Source organism: Anolis carolinensis, chromosome 1 (genome assembly GCF_035594765.1).
Source record: "Anolis carolinensis isolate JA03-04 chromosome 1, rAnoCar3.1.pri, whole genome shotgun sequence".
Classification (NCBI taxonomy): domain Eukaryota; kingdom Metazoa; phylum Chordata; class Lepidosauria; order Squamata; family Dactyloidae; genus Anolis; species Anolis carolinensis.
Genome location: NC_085841.1, coordinates 13,402,974 through 13,430,100, shown reverse-complemented (window position 1 = coordinate 13,430,100; position 27,127 = coordinate 13,402,974). Strand labels below are relative to the sequence as shown.

The following is a 27,127-nucleotide window of genomic DNA, read 5'->3' as shown; positions in this document are numbered from 1 at the left end:
AAATAAAAGTTACAAATAACATTAAAAATGAAAATACGCTGCCATGCCTATTTTGCAGCAGTGACAGTGGTAAAACATTCTTACTTTTCACATATTTTTTTACATTCTCATAGAAAATCAGCAGAGGGTTTTTGGGAGGTAATTTAAACCCTACCAGACAGGCAGATAAACTGTTGAAGTGCATGTAATGTCACTTGAATTTTGGATGGTCTTTGAAAGTGAAATGTGCAAGAACTATTTAAAAGATTTCTGGCTCTTCTTTAGAATGTTTCCATAAGGTGCTCTGGTCCTCTGAAAGACTCTTTATTGATGGCTAGGCTCTCAGAGAGACTCACCTCGCTGATGCTTTAAACCTCTAATTTGTCGTCTCTCCCTTTGAGGTAGCCTTTCTATCTATGTATATTCTATCCTCTTGTGGTTTCATCCCAGCACTGCAGCGTGAACTGCCAGTGTAGATCGTTTTAAAAATGAATGGTACATAACAAAAAGGGTGGATTTTAAGTTGTATAATGAAAGATATGTGTGTCAAATTTGGTCCGGATCCATCAAGCCATGTAGGAGCCTTTGAGGTACAAACATGCATATATACATATTTCCTTAGATGTAGGTAGATTGTGATGACTAAGACTCATTACTGACTGGTTTTGCATGTACAGCTCTAAGATGCAATACTTTCATTTAGGTTGGGAGGGATGCCGCTATACACATTTGGGATACCCAGACACTCAAATGTTTATCACTGCTAAAAGGCCAACACCAAAGAGGAGTGTGTGCACTGGATTTTTCAGGTAAGGTGCTATTCATTATACTAACAACAGAGTGAAAACACAAACTGCTCAATCTCCATACTAACTCAAATAATGTTGATATTAAAAAGTCAATTTCTTTTTTTGTGCTCCTTGGAGGAGCAAGCTGCCTTGTCCTCCTCCTATACAAGCCCTGCCCAATGGCTGTGAAGTGAGCCAAGCACCATGTTAACATATGCAACTATATTGTTACCAAGTACTTTGACCCAATGTGTCATTCTTCACTTGACCCAATATCTTACTTTTCATGTGAATTGCTTTTGTACAGCTGATGGTAAATGTTTGGCATCGATTGGATTAGATGATAACCATACAATTGTACTCTGGGACTGGAAAAAAGGGGAGAAGATGGCAGCAACAAAGTAAGAATATTATCATATTTAACATTCTGAATAGTATACTTTTAAGAATATTGTTAAACTGTAATTGTAGGATACTATTTCAAGATATTCTCTCACCATCAACACCACATATACACCTTAAATGTATGCAGATATTCTTCTGTATGCCTGACAGCTCATCTGTGTGTTAGACCTTCATGTTTGGATCAGACCATGCATGGTGTGATTTGTCCAAAGGTTGGCATGTGGCCTTCCACCCTGATTGTGCTTTCCCTCATCTCTCTCTCTCTTTTACAGTAAATAGAATTCTGGTTGGGACATTACTTGGTTTGGTTGCATAGATATGCTGAAATCCTTGGTCTTGAACCTCAGTTTTCTTCCATGAGTAGCATAGCATTAATGGTCATTTAAACGGGATTTCATACCTCCATTGTGCTCTTAAGATTTTTCCCATTGGATTAAGGTTCTTTGTGAAACAACATGAGATACGGTGCAGGGTAATGAGGGATGCAGCAAGAATGTGGAGTTGGCAGATACACCTCAAATGTTCTTTGACCATGTGGAACAACATAAGATCTGAATTTATATGTCAGGCCAGAATGCATCCCTACAGTCATCTCTCCCTTGATACTGCAGTGTCCAAAGCATTTGAATCAAATGAGCTATGCATGCCCTCCTGCTGTGTATGATGGTCAGCTGAAGTGGAAATTCCCTCTCCGAGTACATCTGCCATTCAATTTTAGTGGTGGAGTTTCACTTGATATAAATAGATTTGCAAGTCTCTCCTGTTTCTGTCAGGCCACCTGTTCTAGCCCTACTCTCATCTTGCCTTTCCTCAATGTGGATAAACAGTTTCTAGTGAGTCTTTGATTTAATTTGCTATCTGGGAGCTTAGCTGTTAACCCAGCAAGAGCAAACAACCTTTTGTAACTGTTTGAAGGGTTGAAGCAGTGGGAAGAGCTTGGTCATGTATCAGATTGGTTTCCTAAAGGATGTCCTCATTTCAGCTTTTCAATGGTTTTTTCATTTTTATAAAATAAAAATGGTGAGGTAGTGTTCAAGCCAATCATTTGTCTCAATGATCTTCCTCAACACAGTACGCTTGGAGTGCAATTGACAGATACAGTAGAAGATATGTGTTAGTTCATTTTTTAATTGGAAGTTTTCCATACAATTGAACTTGGGTAAATGCTGTGCCAAACAAATTGTTGCGTACCCAGGATACCTCAGTGACAGACTGAGGTCTAGACAAGATAAGGATGGCAGGGCTGTGCATCAAATCTCTGCCAAATCTCTAGAAAATAAAAGTCATTATTAAGTAATGGAGGAGTGGATCTATCCCCCTCCTAATTGTTGTTTAAACACTTCCCCCAGATAGTTCTCTATGATGAAAAGGAAATATATATCCCACACAGCCACTGCTACTTACATGCATAGATATGTATCCTATCTCTCCTCAGCATGTTCACAAATCAAGCAACCTTTGCCATTATAACAAACGGAAAATCCCCATGCACAGCTTATTGTATTTATGCATCCCTCCCCCTCATCCAAATGTAAGAGATCCAAGCCCTTAGGCTAGGTCTGCACAACCTACGGTTATCCAGCTGTTTTGGCCTCCAACTCACAGAATTCCTGGCCATTGGGCAAGCTGGCCAGGAATTTTGGGAGTTGGAGGCCAAAACAGCTGGACGGCCTCAGGTTGTGCAGGCCTGCCTTTGGCTATATAAAATGCAGCCAAGCATAAGAAGGTGATCAGGTCAAAGTTGAGTTGGCTCTCAGGACCTCTTCTAGTCCTATTGTTGATAATAACCTAGATGACTGCTTCCCAAACTCTAGTCTTCCAGATCTTTTGGGCCAGGACCCTAATGACTTCATCCAGTGACTGCTAAACCTTCTGGGAGTTCTAGTCCAGAAGACTTGCAGTACTAGAGTTTGGAATCACTGGCTTAGTGAATGAAAATGAAGGAGAATTGGTATATTAAATTACAGGTCCAACAATTGAGATGGACAGTCTGTGTCTTTCACTGACACCGATCATCATAAGGTTGGAATGAAAAAAGTGATGTATTTTATTGGCTACAGCTGGGAAAAGAGCCATGCACATACCAAGAGCGCATACCAAGAGCAGTAAACTGGCTGATCCAGCTGTTGGCCAGTGATCTGCATCTCAGCCCAATCTGGAAGAACAACTTGGAGTAGTAGAACAGGGGTAGTACTTGGTCAAGAGTCATTGAATCCCCTGCCTCCTGGAAGTTTCAGTAGGTCGTCCGCTTCTTTGCTGGGTGTGATGCCTGTTGTCCATGACCCAAGGTCCCATAGGAGGAACCCCCAACTGATCTGTCTCCTCCAAAACTGGATCTGGTTCCATACAAAACTGACAAAGTCTTACAAAATATATTAGGTAGTTCATACAGACCTCAAATTGACAAAACCATGCTCTATCCACCAAATGTGTGGGTAGGAAGAAGGATATCTAGCAAGATGATTTTATACCTCTCCAGGAGACTATGGTGAAAACCTCCAGACTGTTAGGAGACCTGCCTTTAGTCAAACCACCTGCTCTCCTGTTGGTTGCCATTTCTTGCTACCTCGAAAGCCCACAAAAACAGCTTGGGATGGTGGTGGTGTTGATGGAGATGATGGAGGAATGACTCCTGCAATCCTTCCTCCTTCCTCCTCCTTCCTCCTCCCTGTGAGACATCTTTCTGTGTTCTCCTTCTGCTGCATCCAACTTTTGGTGGAGTTGCGATAAATAGTTTACAAGCAATTAGTCACCTGTAGCAATTCACCTGGGGAAGCAGAGTTGCTAAGGAAAATGATGCCAAATGTGAGAACAATGCCACATTTGCTGATTAATACTGTAAGTAACATTTTTAATAGGGCTGTCAGAGTGAAAATTGGAAAGGGCTTCTGTATCTTTAATAGTGGTATGGAAGAAGGAATGTCAGCAGGTGTTGCTTGTCAGGCAATCAGATAATAAGGCACACCTGCTGAAAATCCATTTTCTATACCATTCTTCTATAACAGTCTTCGGTTTTTCCTCTAGCTACCCATTGACTATTTACTATTAGAGTGGTATTTTGAGCAGACTTTTTCAGGATTTAAGGCATTCTCTTAGCAACTCTAAAAGTTTGTCTTCCATTCTCAACCTAAAGGAAAGGTAATGACTAAGGAAGAGACACTTAACAAGGAACTACTTTTAGGATGGTGCTTCATCATCATGAGTTACAGAACAGGTTATTTTTAAAGTAACTTTTAGAAAGGGCTGAGTTCCCCTTTTTTAATATACAGTAGAGTCTTGCTTATCCAATATAAACGGGCCAGCAGAACATTGGATAAGCAAAAATGTTGAATAATGAGAGATTAAGGGAATGCCTATTAAACATCAACTTACGTTATGATTTTACAAATTAAGCACCAAGACATCACGTTTTACAACAGAAAAAACAGTTCAATACACGGTAGCGTTATGTAGTAATTACTGTATTTACGAATTTGGCACCAAAACATTGCAATAAAGATAGAACTGCTGTCTAGAGAAACAACTGTGAATCCAGGCGGGAGGCAGACTGCATTGGATAATACAGAACGTTGGATGAGTGAAGGTTGAATAAGCGAGACTCTACTGTAATTTGAAAGATAATATTGGGCTGTTTGAGTTCCCTTCACTTTGAAATAGATAATGCTCTTTTTAAAAATGAAAGCTGAACATTTGGGGAAGGGCAGATACAGTAATTGGTTTGCCCTCAGTGGGGCCAAATTTTACATCCAGCTGTATCTGATAATGTATCACAAGTAGTGCATCAGCCCATGATTTAATCATTTAATACTGGGCATGGCAAATCCCAGAACTCACCAGGACAAATGTAATTTGAATTAATCAGGAAGCATTTTTAAGGTCTTATTTTTGTCAGTGTAACAGCTCTTTGAAATACTGTTTTAATTTCCACCCTTTCATCTGTCTATATAATATACTTTAATTGTTTATCATAGATCTTCCAGTCTTGTGCCGTCCGCCGGACAATAAAAAACTATAAAACTGAAACGTGCTGTCCTTTATCCGGGCGAACTGCAAATCCCTATAAGCTGTCCTATAGATATTGAACGACTGAGTCTGGATAACTTCAAAAAAGGATGTTTATTCATACAAGGTTGTAAACCTGGCACAGATCTTAAAGTTGCAGAAAATGAAACAAATTTCTATAGGTTTTAGTTGCAGAATTATCCCTGGTTCCAGAAGGCAAAGGTGATTATAAAACCACTATACCCTAATCACGCTGCCTATATTAGAAGGAGAAACTCTTTCCTTCCCTATCTTTACAGCAAAGATTAGTTCTAGAAGCGATGGAATAACTCTGCTCCTCTAACTAGATTTCCTATTCCAGATCAATATAATTCAATACTTATCTAATTTGGATAGGCTTAGATTGGCCTGGTTTTGAGGATGATTTGTCCCAGTTAGCCTTGCACAGCTCCAGCACGTTGGAAGACTATAGCCAGAATGAAACTCTAAAATGGAGACTAGACCCTGGTAAAAAGGGCGGTCCTAAGATGTTGCACTCTTTGACCAATCACTGCAAAGAAAACTGCAGCCAGCTCTTGCAGATTCCAAGCCACTTTTCCTAGGCTTTTGCAGCCAGAGGCTCAAACAAAATGTAAAGGAGGGAAAACAAACAAACGACCAATAGGTAAGGCAAACCATCGTCCTGGGGGACGGAACACTCCCCGCTAAATTCCCAGGATGTGGGAATTTACCAATCAAAAACATACAAACACCTTTGTATACACAACAATAAAACAGTATAAAACTTACACACTTTGGACAAGCAACACGAGATTGCTGGTTGGTCTGTCCAGGACAGACATTTTGTCCTTACTATGAGTCTTTACCTGAACTTTTCTAACCTTACCATCAGGGCAAGGAAAGGTCTTTAGTGTAATGCCCATAGGCCAGGCATAGCGGGGCAAGTCTTTGTCCTTTAGCAACACAAGGTTTCCCACCTTGAAATTGTCCTCTGGGGTTTGCCAGAGTCTTCTGGTTGGAAGCTGGCTTAAGTATTCGGCCTTCCACCTCTTCCTGAAGTGGTTGGCTAAGGTCTGCACATGCAAAATTGGTGCCACAGTCCGATCGAATTGACTTAATTGGCCCTCTGAGGGCTATGAACCTTTTCAATGCATTTATGAATGATGAAGTGTCCATTCCCTCTGCAACCTCTATATGGACAGCTCGTACTGACAAACAAGTAAACAAAACCGCACATCTTTTGTTATTTACAACACCACCCCTGGTTTTCCTAGTGACAATCTCCCAAGGACCAAACACATCGATTCCCACATGGGAAAAGGGAGGGTCTGTCAAAGTCCTATCCTGAGGTAGTTCTGCCATCAACTGACTTTGACAGTTTCGTCTGAGTCGCCGACATTTGACACACTTAAAAATAACACTGCTGACCAAACTTTTAGCATTTACCACCCACAGGCCTTCATTTCTAAGGGTCGCCTCAGTCAGAGTTCTACCTTGATGATGGATTTTCTCATGGTAGTGACGAACCAACAACAAAGCAATATGGCTATTGGGGGGTACAATGATGGGGTTCTTTGTACACACTTTGAGTTTAGCCTTAGCTAACCTCCCTCCCACTCTTAAAATGCCCTCCTTGTCTAGAAATGGGTTTAACTCACGCAAGAAACTCCGGCTGGGGGTGTCAAGCCCTTGTTCTAACCTGGCTATTTCTAGACTAAACTCATGCCTCTGAACTGACCTGAATATTACTCCCTTAGCCTTCAACATGTCCTGAACTTGCAAAGGCTGACTATCTTTGCAGACTAAGCGATGTATAAGCCTAGCAACTGCTCTAAGAAGACTGTGCCATTCCGAAAAACGTTCAAAATGGTGTCGTTCCAGACAAGATCTTTGGCCCATCTTGATTTCTGTGGTTGATTTGCAGGCTTTCACCTCTGCACTTCGTGAGACTTGAGCATTCATAATGTCCGAAAACCTTTGCTCATCTTTCGAGAGCGCTGTGGCTTCGTCTCTCTCAGAGACTTTGAAGATGGAGGAATACTCTGGAGTTATTGCTTGGCAGTAGACCGAGATATGACTTAGGCAACTGCGCACAAGTGTAGGACGTCCACCTTTAAGCACCTGTGCTTGATTGGAGTCCAACGACGATAGTGGGTGCATCTTGTTTATGCACACTGGGCCTATGACTGTCCAGCCTAATGGCAATTGTTGTGCGATAGGTGCACCTGGAGGTCCTTTAACTTGGTCGTTCACACAGAACAAGCTCGGGCAGTCCGAGCCAAGCAAAAGGGCAATGTCCACATCTGGCCGAAAGGCTGGTATAGCATTCTTTAGCCTTCGCAAGTGTGGATGAGCCTCCACAACTTCTCTGGTGACAATCTGCCTTTTGTTCCGGGGAATAGAGGAACACTCAATCAGGTCTGGCAACTTGAACTGTCTCTTCTGGTCGCAAGAGGAGACAACGAAGCCAGATGCTATGCGACCCTGCAACTTCTTTTTTCCTGCACACGTAGTCATAGTGTAGTCGACCATCTTGGTTTTAAGGTCAAACATGCGGAAGAACTCTGGAGTAGCCAGGGAGGCGTCGCTCTGTGAATCCAGGGCCACATAGAGTCTCTTTCTAAGCCAAGGGCTCTTGGCTGGATATACATCCGCTAGGCAGATAGGATGACAAACTCTGTACTGGTGCGAGTCAGAACACAGCTCTGTACAGGCGACTGCTGAAACTTCCACCTGCATCTCTGGTGCGGCTGGCTTGTCGGTGTCTTCGACTGCTGACTTTTCTTTTGGTGAAGCGTTCTCTTTGGGGTGGGAGATGATATTGGAGTTGTGCATTGCGGTGCAATGCTTGAGGCTGTTGCATTTCTCACACTTGATGTTTTCTTTGCAGTTGGATGCAAAGTGTGGAGTTGCTCCACAGCATCTAAAGCAGATTCCCTGCTTTTGAACTAGCTGTTGCCTTTCTTTGTATGTCTTTCTACTAAACTCCCTGCAGTTGGCCAAGCTGTGAGGCTTTTGGTGAATAGGGCAAAGCAACTCTTTTACCTCCGACCTGGGTTCGTCAGTCTTGTGTTGAGTTTCGACTGCCTTTACGCTGACAGGTCTATTGGCCTCTCTAGGTGGTTTCTTGTCCACTTCAGGTGCCTTCTCTGGCTGGGTCCCTTGGTATAAGGTGGGGAGGCCCGTCTGTGGATCATTCCTTTCTCTGGCTGCCCTGGTGATGAACTGGACCAAATGAGAAAATGGAGGGTATGCCTGGGAGTGGGCCTCCTTGTAGTTGAAGACCTCCTGTCCCCAGCGTTCTTGCAAAGTGAAGGGCAGCTTGGTCAAGATCTGCCTCTGGGACAGGTGCTGATCGAGGCACTTCAAACCGGGCAGTTCTGGATTCTCCTTGGCCGACTCTAATTCCGCAAGGAGATCGCTGAGGTCCCACAAGAGTTTGAAGTCTTTGAGTTTTAAAGCTGGGAACCTTTGGAGCTTGTCCATAAGAGATGCTTCAATCTCTGTGCTGGCCCCATACCTCTGCTGCAACCTGGCCCAGGCCTTTTCCAGGGCTTTGTCGGGATCGGCTACGTGGGCTGCGTAGATCTTCTTAACTTGTGAGGATGAGGCTGGGCCCAACCATGCAGCCAGAAGAGTCAGTTCTTCCTCAGGCAATAACTTTAAGTCTCTGATTGCTCTCTGGAAGGTGGCCTTCCAGAGAAGAAATTCCTCAGGCTTGTCCGAAAACTTTTCGACACCCTTGTCCTTAAGATCTCTTCTGGGACTTCTGATGATGGAGACAAGCTGGGACTCCGGCGTCGAAGGGAACAATTGAGGAGTTTGCTGTTGTGGAGTGGACTCCCACCGTGTACCTTGCGTCAACCTTTGGCCTCTTGGAGGGATGACATCGACCACTGACGAATCGATGGTTCCCTGTGCAGCTGTCTGTAGGGGCCAACTAGCGCTCGGCCTTGAGGCCCTGATTGACTGACCTAGGGTTTTAGCAGGAGGCACAGGTAGCTCGAGCAAGGGTGAGCTCCCCGCTATGACGCTCTGCTCTGCAGGAAACTCAAAAGTGACTTTGGGGCCCTGCTCTGGGTAAGGAGAGAAGTCTCCCTGTTCCTCATCCGAAAACTGGCTGTACATGCTGCCAAGGTGCGCAAACACTTTGGCAGAAGGGTCCTGTATTGGTAACTGGCTTACATTTTCTTCTGTGAGTGGCTCAATTAGGGCCTTGGCCAAAGTCTCAGCCCTTACCCTTTTGGCTGCGGCATCCATCTTTATTCTAAGCATCTCTATACGAGCCTGTTCTATTTGCATTTCGCTTTGTCTACGGGCCTGTTCTATTTGCATTTCGCTTTGTCTTTGGGCCTGTTCCATTTGCATTTCGCTTTGTCTACGGGCCTGTTCCATTTGCATTTCGCTTTGTCTACGGGCCTGTTCTATTTGCAGTCGTTGCTCTTCTTCTTTAAAGGGAAGGGTGAGATCAGCTGCCTTAGCATCAGCCTCCGCCCCCGCTACCTTGCTCTTTAGCTCCAGACGTGCAGCCTCCTTAATGTGCAAGGCAGCTAGGGAAGAGATGGCACTCCCAGCAGCAGAAGACTTGCTAGAGTGGCTGTGTTTAGACGATGCACGCTCCCTTAGTTTAGATACCTGGCTAGAGCGGTTGGACTTAAGACTAAGTGCCACAGCAGGTGATTTTAAAAGATTGGTCTCATGGCTGCATAAGGAAGCTAGGATTGCCCTCACCCTATTTTCTTTCTCATTAGTGTCAGCTAAAACACTCCCTATTTCTAACTCTGAATCCTTGGCGTTAATGCGCTCGAGGACCTGGACTATCTTAGACACTAAACCCCTCCAAAGACCGAAGGCTTCTTCGAGGTCTGTCTGTAATATGGCTGGCACCCTTGTGATACCCAAGCTCTCTATTCTGTCCATTAATGTTGTGATGCGCTCCCATGCCGAACCTAACCTCACATGGAGGAGCTCCTTTTCGTCTATTAGATGGGCTAGCATCTTGGCTGAAGGGTGCTTTATCCTTTGGGGCCTTTCATTCCTACTTTCAGCCTCAGAAGGAGGTACGCCATCTGTATCATCTTGAAATTGCATAGACATTATGTATTCTTAATAGCAAGTAAATTTACAACAAAGGCAAATGCAATATACCTGCAAGTAAATTTACAATAAAAGCAAATTCAATATATAATACAATTCACAGCACTTAACCATAGCAATATATATCACTAAGTAACTATACTTTACAAAGATTGTGACCTTTGGCGCCAGATTTTGGTGGGCAAGTTGCAAAATGCCAACTGACAGCAACTTGCCACTTGTTACCTCCCTTGCCCGAGTGACGTAAACTGCCAAAATGGCGACTTCGCCAAATTTTCAAGCACCTCGTGCTCTGCGGCTCGAGGCCTGCCGCCGAAGGAGCACCGAGGCTGGCTTTGGAAAGGAGGAGAGAAGAGACGCCTCCTCCCCGCTGTGAAGGGAGGTCACCACCGCAGGTCGATGAAGCAGGTCACCACCGCAGGACGATGAGGCAGGTCACCACCGCAGGACGATGAGGCAGGTCACCACCGCAGGACGATGAGGCAGGTCACCACCGCAGGACGATGAGGCAGGTCACCACCGCAGGACGATGAGGCAGGTCACCACCGCAGGACGATGAGGCAGGTCACCACCGCAGGACGATGAGGCAGGTCACCGCCGCAGGTCAATGAGGCAGGTCACCACCGCAGGACGATGAGGCAGGTCAAAGCCGGCCGAGTGCTCCGGCCGAACTCCTGATGAAGAGGCTGTCAAAGCCGGTTGAGTGCTCCGGCCGAACTCGCAGCAGCGTTGCCAGGCCTGTCCAGGTTCTAGCCTGGTTCTGGTGGGCTCCACGCCTCAGAGCCAGCCAAAGAACTGTCGCTGGTGCTCCGCGGCTCGAGGTCTACCGCCGAGGGAGCCCTGGACGTTGCTGGGAACTGCACAGCCTGTGCAAACCCAGAAAGCCACTGGGCCACGTGCGCACACGCGAGCCAAATAGCAAGGAAATAGAGCCCCACTATTTGACTCCTTCAGGTCTGAGAGCGGGCTCCACTGCCTCAGACGCTGGTAGAGTCTTTAGGTATGCAGACTGAGCTCAGGCGGAAAAGCCGCGGCCTAAACTAAACTTCCTAAACTATAAAAAACTATAAGCCGTGCAAGCTAGCTCAAGCGGAAAAACCGCTGATCTACCTCAAAACTGTGCCGTCCGCCGGACAATAAAAAACTATAAAACTGAAACGTGCTGTCCTTTATCCGGGCGAACTGCAAATCCCTATAAGCTGTCCTATAGATATTGAACGACTGAGTCTGGATAACTTCAAAAAAGGATGTTTATTCATACAAGGTTGTAAACCTGGCACAGATCTTAAAGTTGCAGAAAATGAAACAAATTTCTATAGGTTTTAGTTGCAGAATTATCCCTGGTTCCAGAAGGCAAAGGTGATTATAAAACCACTATACCCTAATCACGCTGCCTATATTAGAAGGAGAAACTCTTTCCTTCCCTATCTTTACAGCAAAGATTAGTTCTAGAAGCGATGGAATAACTCTGCTCCTCTAACTAGATTTCCTATTCCAGATCAATATAATTCAATACTTATCTAATTTGGATAGGCTTAGATTGGCCTGGTTTTGAGGATGATTTGTCCCAGTTAGCCTTGCACAGCTCCAGCACGTTGGAAGACTATAGCCAGAATGAAACTCTAAAATGGAGACTAGACCCTGGTAAAAAGGGCGGTCCTAAGATGTTGCACTCTTTGACCAATCACTGCAAAGAAAACTGCAGCCAGCTCTTGCAGATTCCAAGCCACTTTTCCTAGGCTTTTGCAGCCAGAGGCTCAAACAAAATGTAAAGGAGGGAAAACAAACAAACGACCAATAGGTAAGGCAAACCATCGTCCTGGGGGACGGAACAAGTCTTCTGAGATGGTTTAAATATTTAATAGTTGCTTGCTTATTGCCTGGTGATTTACATGTTACCCTTAACAGCTCTCTTAATTAATTTGACCTCTGTAGATTTTGGCTACACTGGAGAGCATAATCTCACTTACGATATATAAACACGGAGAGCCCTTTCAGTTTTTGCAGCTAAAGTAACTGGCCCACAGCATGGATCCAGATCCAAGGGTCAGTTGACCTGCCTCTGCTGATCGATAACACCACATCCCAGACCATCTGCTGGGTACCATTGCAATAGGACACATGTGGTCCTCCACATGGTTGGAGACCAGTGCTTGTTTCTTCTGTCAGCTGGGCTAAGAGCAGAGCTACCTGCCCCTGAACTGGACATTCCTTTACCCCAAGGTTTTCAGTTCGGTCTGATGGCTGTACTGACCCTGACTGGATCTAGGTCCCATGGTAAAACTGCCAGAAATGTTGCCGAGAACTGCAGTTGTCATTGATGTAGAAAGCAGTGACAATACAGAGAAGGGAAAGGGTGGATGGGTATAACATCTGCTCACAAACATGCTCAGAGCACTGAGGTCTGGTTTATATACCCAGTAAGTGGACTTGAATGAAAGTTTTACTTAGTTGTTGCTAGCCTTGTCTCTCAACTGCCCAGTGGCTTTTTATTTGACACAGGCCACTTGCCTTTTCCAAAGCCTATAAAATCTCCCAGTCTTCTGAAAAGAGGAAACTACACAATCTACAACAGCATTTGTTTTGGTGGCAACTGCATTCTGCAAATCCCACTCCTTCTAAGTCTGGAATACAGCTTTTTTCGCCATCCCTGTTGAAATGCTTCTCAATTCCTTTTTGGGGATTGTTCCAAATGTGTAAATATAGCGGATACTATAATAGTATCCGGGTTTTGGTTACAGGACCCACTATGGATACCAAAATTCTTTGATTCTTAAGTCTAGTGATATACAGTAGCATAGTACAATGGTGTCCCTTGCATAAAATGGCAAAATCAAGGTTTGCTTTTGAATCTTTTAAAATGTTTTAAATCTTTGGATGGTTGAATCCAAGAGTGCAAAATCTGTGGATTCAGAAGCCCCCATGTGTAACTGATACTTCAGTGAAATCTTGGAACATATTTCCTTGCTTCATTATTTATTTATTTCCAGCATTTATACCCCACCCTTCTCACCCGGGGGGACTCAGGGCAGCTTACAATTGGCAACATTTAATGCCAAGAACATAATTATAAAACAAAAACAGTACATATAATCAATTAAAACTATAAAAATACATGTAGGTGCAGGCTTTCATAATAAAATAAAAATAAAAAGATGGGTATATAAGACCAGTGTATTGGTAATTAAAACACACCAAAAATCTAATGATTGTTACAGTATTTCTACTGTAGGAACATTTCTATAAATAGCTGTGCCCGGCCACGCGTTGCTGTGGCGAAGTCTGGTGGTATGGGAAATAAAGTATTGAGGAATTGGTGGTAGTTAAGGTAAAGGGTAAACGTTTTCCTCTGACATTAAGCCCAGTCATGTCTGATTCTGGGGGTTGGTGCTCATCTCCATTTCTAAGCCGAAGAGCCGTCGTTGTCCGTAGACTCCTCCAAGGTCATGTGGGATGACTGCATGGAGCGGCGTTACCTTCCCACCGGAGCAGTACCTATTGATGCACTCACATTTACATGTTTTTGAACTTCTGGGTTGGCAGAAGCTGGGGCTAACAGTGGGGGCTCTGTCAGTTCCCCCAATTCAAACCTGCGGCCTTTCGGTCCAGAAGTTCAGCAGCTCAGTGCTTTAACATGCTGTGCCATCAGGGGACATTATTTCCTAAAGGTTGTGAATATGCAATATTTCTGATTGTTGTTTTTTTTTGTCTGTTGGAGGCAAGTATGAATGCTGCAATTAGGAAAAATGATTAGGATGTAATGGCCTTGCAGATTTAAAGCCTAGCTGTTTCCTCCCTGAGTGATTTGTTTGTTGGGAGGTGTTAGCTGGCCCTGATTGTTTCCTGTCTGGAATTACCTTGTTTTCAGAGTGGTGTTGTTTGCGATATTTTATATGCTTCTACTGTCTGTGGCCCTGAGAAAACAGAGGATTGGCCAGACTTTGATGATGGGAATCCTTTGTTGGGAGGTGTTAGCTGGCCCTGATTGTTTTCTGTGTGGAATTCCCCTATTTTCAGAGTGTTGTTCTTTATTTAGTGTTCTGATTTTAGAGATTGTATTGTTCTGTTTTATTATACCACATTAATTTTTATATATTCTGATTTTAGTGTTTTTGAATACTTGGAGCCAGATTGTATTCATTTTCACGGTTGACCACAATAATAATAATAATAATAATAATAATAATAATAATAATAATAATAATAATAGTAAGGATAGTAATGATAGTAATAATAATGACTTTGGTAATACATAGTGCTTCACTGCCTTCTCAGCTTCCTTTCTGGAAGAATCCTTTCTTGGGAGGTGTTAGCTGGCCCTGATTGTTTCCTTTGTGGAATTTCCAATTTCCTTGCTTTATTTACTTTCTTTATTTCTTTATTTCTTTATTACTGTCCTGGTTTTAGAGATTATATTGTTCTGCATTATTCTATCCTAGAAATTATTTCATATCAAAGTAGAATCTCACTTATCCAACATTCGCTTATACAATGTTCTGGATTATCCAACACAGTCTGCCTTTTCATAATCAATGTTTTTGTAGTCAGTGTTTCAAATTCATTGTGATATTTTACTGGTAAATTTGTAAATACAGTACAGTAGAGTCTCACTTATCCAACATAAGTGGGCTGGCAAAATGTTGGATAACCGAATATGTTGGATAATAAGGAGGCGCTAAGGAAAAGCCTATTAAATATCAAATTAGGTTATGATTTTACAAATGAAACACCAAAACATCATGTTAGACAACAAATTTGGCAGAAAAAGTAGTTCAATACGCAGTAATGCTATGTAGTAATTACTGTATTTATGAATTTAGCACCAAAATATCATGATATATTGAAAACATTGACTACAAAAATGCGTTGGATAATCCAGAACGTTGGATAAGCGAGTGTTGGATAAGTGAGACTCTACTGTAATTACTACATAGCATTACTGCGCATGGAACTACTTTTTCTGTCAAATTTGTTGTATAATATGATGTTTTGGTGCTTAATTTGTATAACGATTACCTAATTTGATGTTTAATTGGCTTTTCCTGAATCCCTTCTTATTATCCAACATATTCACTTATCCTGCCGGCCTGTTTATGTTGGATAAGTGAGAGTCTACTGTATATTTCTAATCTTATATTATCTGCTCAGAACTGGATTATATGAGGCCCTTTCTTCACAGTTGTATAAAATGCACACTGAAGTGGATTATATGGCAGTGTGGAGTCAAGATAATCCAGTTCAAAGCAGATAATATAAGATTATAAATGGGTTATATAGCTGTGTGGAAGTGCCTTGAGTCTACACTGCCATATAATCCAGTGCAAATTAGATAATCTGTGGAAGAAGCCTAAGTGAGGCCTAAATTTGCCTGTCCCCTAACTGAAACCTGGCTGTCCCTTGGTTGCTAGGCAACGAAGTGGGCAGAGATTAGCCCTCTAAACTGGCAGCAATTGGATAAAAACAATTATTGCTCTCCCTCTAATTAGGACTTTATTTTTCTTTTCTTTTTGTTGTATCAACCTAGAGGCATGGATGATGGGTTGTGTTGTCAAATTTCAAGGTTGGGGGGCCTGTAGTTTTGTTGTTTTGTCCACTGCCCTGATGCCATCACTCTTTTATATATATAGATATGAGCAGAACTTGTGCCCTTCTACATTCTTTTGGCTCGTTTGAATGCCAAGCAGTCAATGCCAAAATGCTTAGCACTTATGACTTCATTTTAGATGAGAATTTTGGAAATTAGAGGAGCTGTGAGGGACCTAAAAAGCCATAGACAGGTGTTTGGTTGGATTAAAAAATGCTATGGGTTTTTTCCATTCACAGTTTTTCCACTTTCACGGAATCCGGGACCTCTATTCCCCTTGAAAATGAAGTTCAGTTTAATGCTTTAAAACTGGTTGGATAGGCTTGTCATAAGAGATAGGTTTTTAGATGGTTTTTAAATTCCGACAGCTAAATAAGGTCTTCTGGCAGGTTGTTCCACAGTCTTGGGGCGACCAATGAAAACATCCTCTTGATGGCAGTCAGCTGGTTGGAGTAACTGCCCCCCAGAGGACCTCAGTGTTTGGGGCGGATTGTATGGGAGAAGGCGATCCTGTAGGGCTTTAAAAGTCAAAACCAACACCTTGTACTTTGCCTGGAAACTAATTGGCAACCAGTGGAGTGACTTTAGGATAGATGTGATATGTTCACTCCTAGGTGTTCCTGTAACCCAGTGGTTCTCAACCTTTGGGTCCCCAGATGTTTTGGCCAACAACTCCCAGAAATCCTAACAGCTGGTAAACTGGCTGGGATTTCTGGGAGTTGTAGGCCAAAACACCTGGGGAGCCACAGGTTAAGAACCACTGCTGTAACCAATCTGTCTGGCATATTCTGAACCAGCTGGAGTTTCCAAACATGGTACAAAGGTTACTCAATGTAAAGCACATTGCAGAAGTCCAACCTTGAGGTTTCCAGTGACAGTTGGTTCTGAAACCAGTTGGGTTTACTTCTAAATAGTCATGCACAGGTTTAAGCTAGAAATGTCTTTTGCATGTTCTCCCTGCAGTTCTCCCTTCAAAGGAGCTGTGTATTCTAATTGCTGCTGTGACATTAGTTAGATTCTGTGATTTGCCTGTCAACCAGGAAACTGTCATTCCTCACATTTTACAAGATTTTTAATTGCTATAATTAATCACAACTGATATTTCTTTTCAGATGTTCTTTAATGTGCTTAAAGATGCACAACTCACAATGTTCCCAAATGTCCACTAATGCAACGAAAGGCCAGCAACTTATATTATCTCTACGTTTAAATATATTGCAGGGGTCACAAAGATAAGATATTTGTAGTGAAATGCAACCCTCATCATGCAGATAAGCTCGTGACAGTTGGGATGAAGCACATCAAATTTTGGCAACAAGCAGGTACTGTATAATACTAAGAATTGTAAAGTCCTTTCTTGTCCTTATTTGATATCTACTAGTCTGAACAATACACTGCCATGCACCTATTCATAGTCACAGTAACCATATGAAGTGTGTGAGAGAGTGCTCCTGCCATCATCATCACCTCTGTCCTCATCTGTATTTTGGAACATTAATAAATTCCTGATCTTCAGTAAACCCAAGATGGATAGCATTTTCTTCTCTAATTCATCTCACAACAGTTTTGATGCACATCAAACTGAGAGACAGTAGCGGTCCCAAGTGGCTCAGTGGGAACTGGAACCTTCAATGGGTCTATGGCTATGTAATATAATAATAATAATAAAAAGTGTCCGACGTGTGATCCAATACAACAGCCAGCAGAGTGTCTGCTGTGGACTCATCTTGTTGTGTTTCTAATAATAATAATAATAATAATAATAATAATAATTATTATTATTATTATTATTATTATTATTATTATTATTATTATTCTGGCAGAAACCAGTACAGGTGGTCCCGGTGGTGATCGGCACATTAGGTGCCATGCCAAAAGATCTCAGCTGGCATTTGGAAACAATAGACATTGACAAAATCACGATCTGCCAACTGCAAAAGACCACCCTACTGCGATCTGCACGCATCATCCGAAAATACATCACACAGTCCTAGACACTTGGGAAGTGTTCGACTTGTGATTTTGTGATACGAAATTCAGCATATCTATCTTGTTTGCTGTGTCGTAAAATAATAATAATAATAATAATAATACCAACAACAGTGTTTCAGGGCAGAATGGGAATTTCAACCCTGGTCTCTAGGGTCTTAGTCCAGTGTTTTCCAAACACTGAATACATGGAAATCACTACTGAGAACTGTTTTCATTGGAGATGTTCTGGGCCAGATGGCAAAGTCTCCACATGTAATTTCATCTCCAGAAACACAGGGGATATTGCTCATGGCATAATAGCATTTTGGAATGTGTGAAATATCCTAGATTCTACAAGAAACTAAATGTTCTAGTTGATTTTGCTATAGTTGAGCAGAACAAATTCAGTGTGGCTTTATTACAACTTCTGTCACAAGTCACACCACTCAACCCAAAAGTTCCAATGATAATTGGAAACTGCTAATTGATACAAATTTTATCCTTCAGTAGATGTTGAATATATTTATCTTAGTTAGACAATGATTGTTCTGGACTTAAAACTTTTTTCCCTTACGAAATGGTCTTGTAGCCCAAAGTTTGTATATGCTAATTTCTATAAGTATGTGCCAGTAGAAATTCATTCCAAATAAGTGTGCTTAGATTTAAAGCACTGGAACAATTATCACAATGTGACTTGGTAAATACAGTTCACAGACACTTGAATTGGCATATTCATATTATATTGTTTGATGAAATTGACATTGGTCAGATTAAATGTAATCTTCAATGACCACATACATTATCATATGATAGATGTGAATTTGCCATATAACATGTGAGCCACATCTACGTTCACATAGTTTATACTATGTTATTATATGATTGTACCTTCAACCTACAGAAATGTCATATAGTAGAATTGTGGTTAAAAGTGACTTCTTCACCAGTGTTCAAATTATAGTAAATTTTATTTTAACATTCAAACAATATCAAAATATCAAACTATTAACAAAACAGAAAATAAACAGCAGAATCCACAATAACAAAAATAAAACAAATTTCATAGAATAGTTTTACACTCTGTATTACTTTAAAAGAAAGAATATGTAATCAAGTGTCATTACCATTATTGTAGGATACAAATAATAGGTCTTAGGGGTTACATACATTACATTTACATCTGTTTTATTGACCCAATTGGTCAGTTACATTGACTTTACAAAATTTTAAGTAATGTTTTCATTTGTAAATAAAGAAAACTATGTGTCATCTGCCAGAACATTTAAAACAGCAGTGAATTGTCTTGTTTATTTAGTTTTTCTTTTCTCTAAGAAACATATAGAGTAGTATAGAAATCGAGTCCAGTTTTGGGGGGAAAGTGGAATATAAATCAAATAAGCAACTGAATGCCATCTTACACACACACACACACACACACACACAACAATCCTGTTAGGTAAATGAAGCTCTGAAATGGTGAGTTACCTCCGATGGCCTAGGGGATAAAAGCCTTGTAACTTGAAGGTTGGGTTGCTGACCTGAAGGCTGCCAGGTTCGAATCCCACCTGGGGAGAGCGCAGATGAGCTCCCTCTATCAGCTCCAGCTCCATGCGGGGACATCCCACAAGGATGGTAAAACATCAAAACATCTGGGTGTCCCCTGGGCAATGTCCTTGCAGACGGCCAATTCTCTCACTCCAGAAGCAATTCCGGTTGCTCCTGACATGAGAAAAAAAAACATGATGTCATAGGCCTGGATGTTATAAATCATAGCATCATAGAATCGTACAGTTGGAAGAGACATTCAATCTATCATTGAATGTTGAACAAACACTCATGTCTATCCCACTAATGTAATAAGCCTAATATAGCAGGGACTATCAATAGTATTCAATCCATTGTTCCACATTTTAGCCACTATGCTACATATGTACCATCACTCTGGAACATCGGTGGTTCTCAATCTTTTGTTCTGCCACACTTTGGGACCTTATTTACCAGAAGCCTCAATATACTCAGGGGTTTTGAGAGGTGAATCCAAAAAGAAACATACCATGAGGTAGCTAAGAAATGATAGTAAAATGACCGAAACATAAACCATCCTAAGGCAATTTAAATAGTTTCCAAATTATGCTATAACAGAAATGTATGCATAGGAACAACTGCACTTTAATTTTTTGCACCCCTTATACCTGTAATTGCCAAACTGATTCCCATGTGACACTATTCTCCTTGAAAGAACTGTTAACAAACTTTAAGAATTCATGACTGTGATTTAGAGAGTCACTACTGTGCTGTAACTGAGCTTCCTTTTTGTCTCCTTCGGGAGAGGCATAATTATGCAGCTTTTCTACATGAGTTGTGATCAGGACATCCATGTGTTTCAATGCAAAAGTGCAGCAAGATTGTTTGCCTTGTCAAACAGCTGTCTTGCTAACACATTTGCCCACTGACACTTGGCACATAACATTCAGCTGACCCTCTTTCCTGTGTTTAAGGTCTCTGACCTTTATATTAATTGGAATAATTAACCTGAAGTTAAGTTTAAGTTTTATTATTATTAAAATCTTTTCATTTTGTAGCCTCAGACATTATCCCTATTGGAAGAGAGGCTCTTGCCAGTCCAGTAGAGCTGGCCCCAAAATTAGCAGTTTACCAAATTAAAAGGAGCACATTGTGGGTCATGTTTGGAAATCACACACACACACTCAGCCTCAGATGAAGGCAAAGGCCCCCCCCCTCCAGAACACATCTTGCAAGAAAAAAACCTGAGGGTCACCATAAGTTGGAAACTACTTGATGACACAGAACTACTATTGCTACTACTACAATAACCCCTCGGGAATGTAGAAATGTAGTTCTGAAATACAAAAATGAGCATCTGGCTTTGAAAAAGAAACATGAAATGCAGATGTCAGTAAAATCCTCTCCAAAAAGGACTTTAAAGACATGTGTTTAACACACTTTCTGTATAGGGTTCCCAACTAGAGTAATGGACATCCCATCCCTTTAGTCATTTTGCTAAAGCAAGTATTTCAGCAGGTGTTGCTTGACATTGCTGAAATTTCTTCTTCTATACATTTGTTGAAAAAGCAAAAAAAAATCTTTGATATTTCACCTGACCAGACTTCTACTGCGCAATCACCATGTCACTTTCACACATTTTTGCACACACATTTTGCACACAGATCTAAGTTAAGACATTTTGCTGTCTAGAACTGATTGACAAATGGAAATGTTCCCCACACACTCTTTCCATGCCAACGTTTTTTATTAGCCCTTCCATCTATTTTTTTTCTTACTTCACAGATACACTATAACATGAGGCTAACCAGCTCTCCCACCCTTCTCCCCACCCTCTCATCTTAATTAGTGAGATTAAATCTAGACTTGTGTCAAGGTATATCATGCTCTAGGTTTCTTATGATGTTTTGTCAATTGAAGCTGAAAATAACATAAGCTAACCATTTGTGTCTTTTCATCACCTGCCTCTGATAGCTCACTCTGCCTTAGTAAAGAATCCAATCCTGTGTCATCTTTGCTTCTTCAGTCCTATGTTTTCCTGCAGTGTTTCTTTTGTCAGAAAATTTATTAAAGAAGAAATGAGTATCTTCTTCAAATTGTAGAGAGGAATGTGTTCTGAACATTGAAGGATGGGGAAAGAGGAAGTGTCAGTACAGTTATGTCATGCTTGCCTTGAGGACAGAACATGACACATGCACAAAAAGCACTAGAAACCCATTTATCCTCCTGACAGCCACAGTGTGAATGGTTAATTGTAATTCCATTAACAGCATACAGTGGAAGAATCCTGAATAGTGTACCAAGAGTCCTTCATCTGAAAATACCCATAATTCAGGAATCTAAAAACATTTAACTGTTCTTAGGCCTCTGTGCCTCATTCGGAACAAGCTATCAAGAACTGGGTAACCTGATGGGAGATCCTTCTTCTCCTTATCTAACTGTCCATGTCCAACCCCGTCAAGCCACCATTCCCTCCGTTTCTTACTGTACACATAATGGGTTGATTCATTTGGAATTTTCTCTGTGCTGAGTCAATTCTAAAAACGCTTCACTATCAAGTTCTTCAGATTCATTGCATATGACTTCAGTACTAGTGCATCTGATAACGACATTGACTCCTTTGGTCCTATGATTTATTTGGACCTGCAAATGGCATCCAGCTGTATCAGTATTTATTTATTTATTTATTTATTTATTTATTTACAGTATTTATATTTTGCCCTCCTCACCCCGAAGGGGACTCAGGGTGGATCATATTATATACATATAGGGCAAACATTCAATGTCCATACACACATAGAACCCAGTGTGATGACTCATGGGCCATGTAGTCCCGTTCCTAGTACTATTGAGGCAGATGAAGAGGAAAACTTGGGTTTCCCACCGTTTCAGCCAGAATTGGAGCCCTTGCACCTGCAAGATGTTTGTCCACAAGAAGTCAGCCAAACAAGCCTTGAGCAGAAATCTCCCCCATTTTCTCGCCGGGATTATTATAATCGAGATAGAGGCGCTAGGGAGGCGACTCGCAGGAGCGCCAGGATTGCTGCCAGACAATTAGCTGATTAAGTCTGTTTCCCTTGGGAAATCTTAAGGAGTCAGGCATCTGGACACAGCATGGGTTTCGTTTCTTGTTCCCCAGGGAAAGTGTTCCTTGGCGGGAAAACAAGATCCTATATAGGTGTTTACCCGCAAAGAAATCCTTGCGGAGTCAATTCGTCACCTTGTGGAGTGAGATCGTGTGTGGACTACGCTACTCCAGTCCCTTGCCTCCAGGACCAAGTTCCAAGCCTTGTTTCACGGACCTTGTTCTAGCATCAAGCTTCCCTTGTTCCACGGACCTCGCCACGGACCTTGTACTTGCTTCTTGCCTCTTGTTGCCACGTACCAAGCCTCGTTTGCCAAGAATCTAGTTTGCTTCCAGCCTTGTTGTCAAGCTCCATTGGACTAAAGGACCCTGTCATTTCCCCACACTTTGCTTGGCAAAGTGTGTGTTTCGGTTATTGGATTATAACTTTGGACTCTAATATCACTTATTGGACATTGTTTTCCTGGACTATATTTGACCTTTCCTGAAAGGTCTACTTCTGAACTTTATTCTTCACTTGTTTTTATTGACTTTATATATTCCTTTAATAAAGATATTAGATATATTCTGGTCTCTGTGCATGGTTATTGGTGCTCTGCAGCCTGGGTCCTGACACCCAGACAGAGACAGACGCAGAGCGATGTTCGATTCTGGCCACAGGGGGGAGCAGCTGCTTCATCATCCACTGTGACGGCACTTCCTCATTCCAATGTCATAAATTAGTTAAATTTGCCTCCCCACTTTATAAGTGGTACCTTATTTTCTACTTGATAGATGCAATTATCTTTCGGGTTGCTAGGTCAGCAACGAGCAGGGGCTATTTTTTATTTTTTTAATTGACGGGTGCTCCCCCCCCCCCCATGGGCTGGCCTTGAACTCATGACCTCATGGTCAGATTGATTTATTGCAGCAGGCTGCTCACCAGCCTGCACCACAGCCCGGCCCCTAATTGGTATCAGTACCAATGATACTTCTATCCCACCAGTCCAAGTCATCCAATGCTCTGGCTCAGAATCAAATCTGAATTGGCCACCTTCTCCAGCACTTTCAGCATCACAAAAATATCGGCTGAATAAGAAGAAAAAGACCAACAACCATCGAAGCAGTCCCAATACTGCTTTGATTCTAATATTGGTAGGACCTTGGATCCTGTTCTCTCTAGCACCTTCATATTAGTTACTTCTTTTGGTACCTGAGCAGTCTTTGGCTCTGCCATTGGCCAACAACAGGCAGTGTCCTTGGAAGGTCAACATGTCCTGATGCAATAGCAATCTGCTTCTACTTCTGGTCAACATTCACTAGTACCAATGTTTGACTTCAGTGATTCACTGTGATTCTAAGCCATGATAACAATAATTGAAATGTGGGAAATCTCCATTCATATGCATCATCACACTACTCATATCACTTCTACTGATATAGAAAGGATTCCCCATTTACATTGTTTTTTTATATGGACAGATACCACTGAAAGTACCTATAGTCAATGCTGTGCTTGTAATTTGCTTTCTTATTTTAAGTAGCTATATAATTATCACCATATGATGGGTGTGAATAGAAGCAATTGCTTAGTCTGCTGTTAAAAGAAAGAGAAATACTATATCAACTGATAATCATGCCGATTGCTCTGTTATCACAGGTGGTGGTTTTACCTCCAAGCGTGGTATGTTTGGAAATATTGGGAAACAGGAAACCATGATGAGTGTTTCCTATGGACGAATAGAGGACCTGGCTTTCTCTGGATCTGCAACAGGAGATATTTATATTTGGAAAGATATTTTGTTGCTTAAGACAGTGAAGGCTCACGATGGACCTGTATTTGCAATGCATGCCTTAGATAAGGTATGTATATATGGTGTCAACTCATATTGCTACCTTGACTTTGGGATTTCAGAACTATAGCTGTCCATATGCCATTTCACAGCCCACTGCATATACACCCCCAGTTTCCTCCAGTCAAAACACAAACACACTTAAGCAGCATTTGTGCTAGGTAAGAGAAGAACATACATAGTATCCTGGCCTTCTGGTAAGAATATAGCTTACTGAGGACTGAGTGTAGATAGTGGTCATGAAATGATAACTTACTATCAGAAAAAATAAGCTGGAGGGGGAAGTGTTAAAATGGAATAACTGCACTCCCCACTGAAAAAATTTATTCCATGTTTCAGTTTTCTAGCCTGACACTGACTGCATCACCTAACATTAAATCGTGATCTTTTTGTAAATGCTGGTTCTATCATCATTCAGATTTGTAAGTCACACTGATTTCTTGGGTGCATTTTAGGAGACCAAATAATTCCTCTTTCATGTTGTTCTCCCTTTGTTATTATTTTTAAGCTTAGAAATCACACGTTTTCTTGATAGTTTAGATATGCCACCCCCTGAACATTTGAGTTACTGTTTCTGTAAATGCTCTGTTTCTATAGTGTTTTTTATGAGACAGTATAATTGGTGGCTGTTCTTTCTGTCATCATGATCCTTGCAATCATTTATCCAGTCAAAACTGAGAATAGTTGACTGAAGTTGCCTATTATGTACATTATGTTCAGATCACCATAGTTTCTTGTTGTTATTAAACAGGAGTGATGACAAGTTGTTCCTACTGTGTATTGTTTTCCCTTTTTGACCTAAGATTCTAGTCATAGTGATAACTCTAAGTGAACTTTGTTTGTCCATTATATTATTGTTATCAACATATACATACCACATATACCATATACCAATCTTGGCATGGAGCCTTAAATTCCATCCTCCAACATAAAATTTGTCTTCCAATATTACCTTCTTAAATTTTCAATTGTTTTTGGAGTTAAGAATGTAGAGTGTTAGATTAAACCCATAACTCTAGCTGGTCTAGACATAGACATCAATGGGATTCTCACAGTGGGAAATAAATGGAATAGTGCCTTCTTGTTCATGTTCCCTGGTAACTGGTATTACTGTCTCTCTCCCCTCCTGAAGCTAATAGCTGTTGATAGCCTTGTTCTCCATGAAAATAAACATTTGCCTTCTATCAGTTCAAAATATTGTTATATTTCAATATTGTCTTAGAGTTATTCATCCTCCATGGTCTCGTGCAGCAAATAGCATAGCTTTGCATGAATTAACCCCTTAAAAATGCTTATATTCCTTTTAGAGTCTGTATTTTGGTCCTAGGAAATTTCCTCCAGAAGAACATATTGACACTGAGAAGGTTCCATTACATGCTTTGTTTTCTGAGGTGCCCAAGGGATTGGGAAATGGGTTACTTGCCCTGTTTCCCCGAAAATAAGACAGTGTCTTATATTAATTTTTGCTCCCAAAGATGCACTAGGTCTTATTTTCAGGGGATGTCTTATTTTTCCACAAAGACAAATTCACATTTATGGTTGAATTTTTAAAAATGAAAATTTATTATCTACTGTACAGTAGTTGTCATCACAAAACAGCATAACCAAACTGTGAATCCTTTCAAGAATTTCTATATTATATTTTATTGCTATACTGTTTTAAAATTACTGTTTTAAATTTCTGTTTGTATGTAAATTTATGTTGTTGTTGGGCTTATCCCTGTGTAAGCTGCCCTGAGTCCCTTCTGGGAGATGGAGGTGGGATACAAGAATAAAGTTATTATTATATTATTATTATTATTATTATTATTATTATTATTATTATTATTATCTTGTTACTACCTTTATTTCCATATACAACAATCTATGGCATGTACATTTACCGATCCTGTTTGCTTCCAAACAAAAACTTTACTAGGTCTTACTTTCGAGGGAGGCCTTATATTTAGCAATTCAGCAAAACCTCTACTAGGTCTTATTTTCTGGGGATGTCTTATTTTCAGGGAAACAGGGTAGGAAAGACTGGAGAATGGTTATTTTCCTTCAGAAAAGGCTGTACATTACCAACAGACACCTGGCCTATAGCTAAAACTTTTATTGTTATTAGCTGTATGAGCTCTTGGCTCAGGGCTCCCATTTTGTTCAGATTCTGCCCTGTCAGGATGGATCCTTGATTCACTAGCAGAGTCTAGCAGTCTTTCTGGTGTGGTTTTCCTTGCAGTGATACAAAACAAGATATGCCGAGATATGACCTTCACAATGTCAGCATGCTGTTCTGGTGAAAATTGCCTAGGGCACACAATGTACAAACAATACAGGCATTTAAATGGGCAATGATAGTGCGTCACACAACATTTAACAGTTATACTGTGGGTTGAAAAAGCTGTATTTAGCTAAATTCTCCCTAATGTTACTAATGCATCTCCAAAGCAATTCTTGACAGGTTTTATTCCAGCCCCTGGATGCTTACTGTTTTACTTCAAAATTACGATTATTTCCTAGACTTGCTGATTGAAACCTTGGGCCATTGCACTCTGTTTGGCTCAGCATTGATTCTCCTAAATCTAAATGAAGTTACAATAACATTCACAGTATGTGAACTGAATTTTATTCTGCAACTGCATGCATGTGAGCACACTTTTCTTATTATTTCTTTCATATTCAAGCATTAAGTAGATGTATAAATCTGTTTTTGTGCAGGGCTTTGTGACGGGTGGAAAGGATGGTGTGGTGGCACTTTGGGATGATACGTTTGAGAGATGCTTGAAGACGTATGCCATTAAAAGGGCAGCGCTATCACCTGGCTCTAAAGGTATCGTTTCTCTGTGTCCTGGAAGCCTGACGAGGTTGCTTCCTTCCA

The 27,127-nt window shown here is 41.2% G+C and overlaps 1 protein-coding gene across 6 annotated transcripts in view; it reads left to right on the top strand.

Annotated features, from left to right (window-relative positions):
- The window catches only part of eml6 (EMAP like 6), a 188,362-nt gene that overhangs the window by 103,354 nt on the left and 57,881 nt on the right, over window positions 1-27,127 (top strand). For all 6 annotated transcript variants that reach the window (XR_010002293.1, XM_062968835.1, XM_062968833.1 and 3 more), the window contains 5 exons: window positions 683-788; window positions 1,075-1,168; window positions 17,077-17,177; window positions 24,075-24,277; window positions 26,968-27,079. Coding sequence is in view for 5 of the 6 variants with exons in the window: in XM_062968835.1 (XP_062824905.1) it covers window positions 683-788; window positions 1,075-1,168; window positions 17,077-17,177; window positions 24,075-24,277; window positions 26,968-27,079 (616 nt within the window). In the remaining variant the exon portion in view is untranslated. The remainder of the gene's footprint in view (window positions 1-682; window positions 789-1,074; window positions 1,169-17,076; window positions 17,178-24,074; window positions 24,278-26,967; window positions 27,080-27,127) is intronic.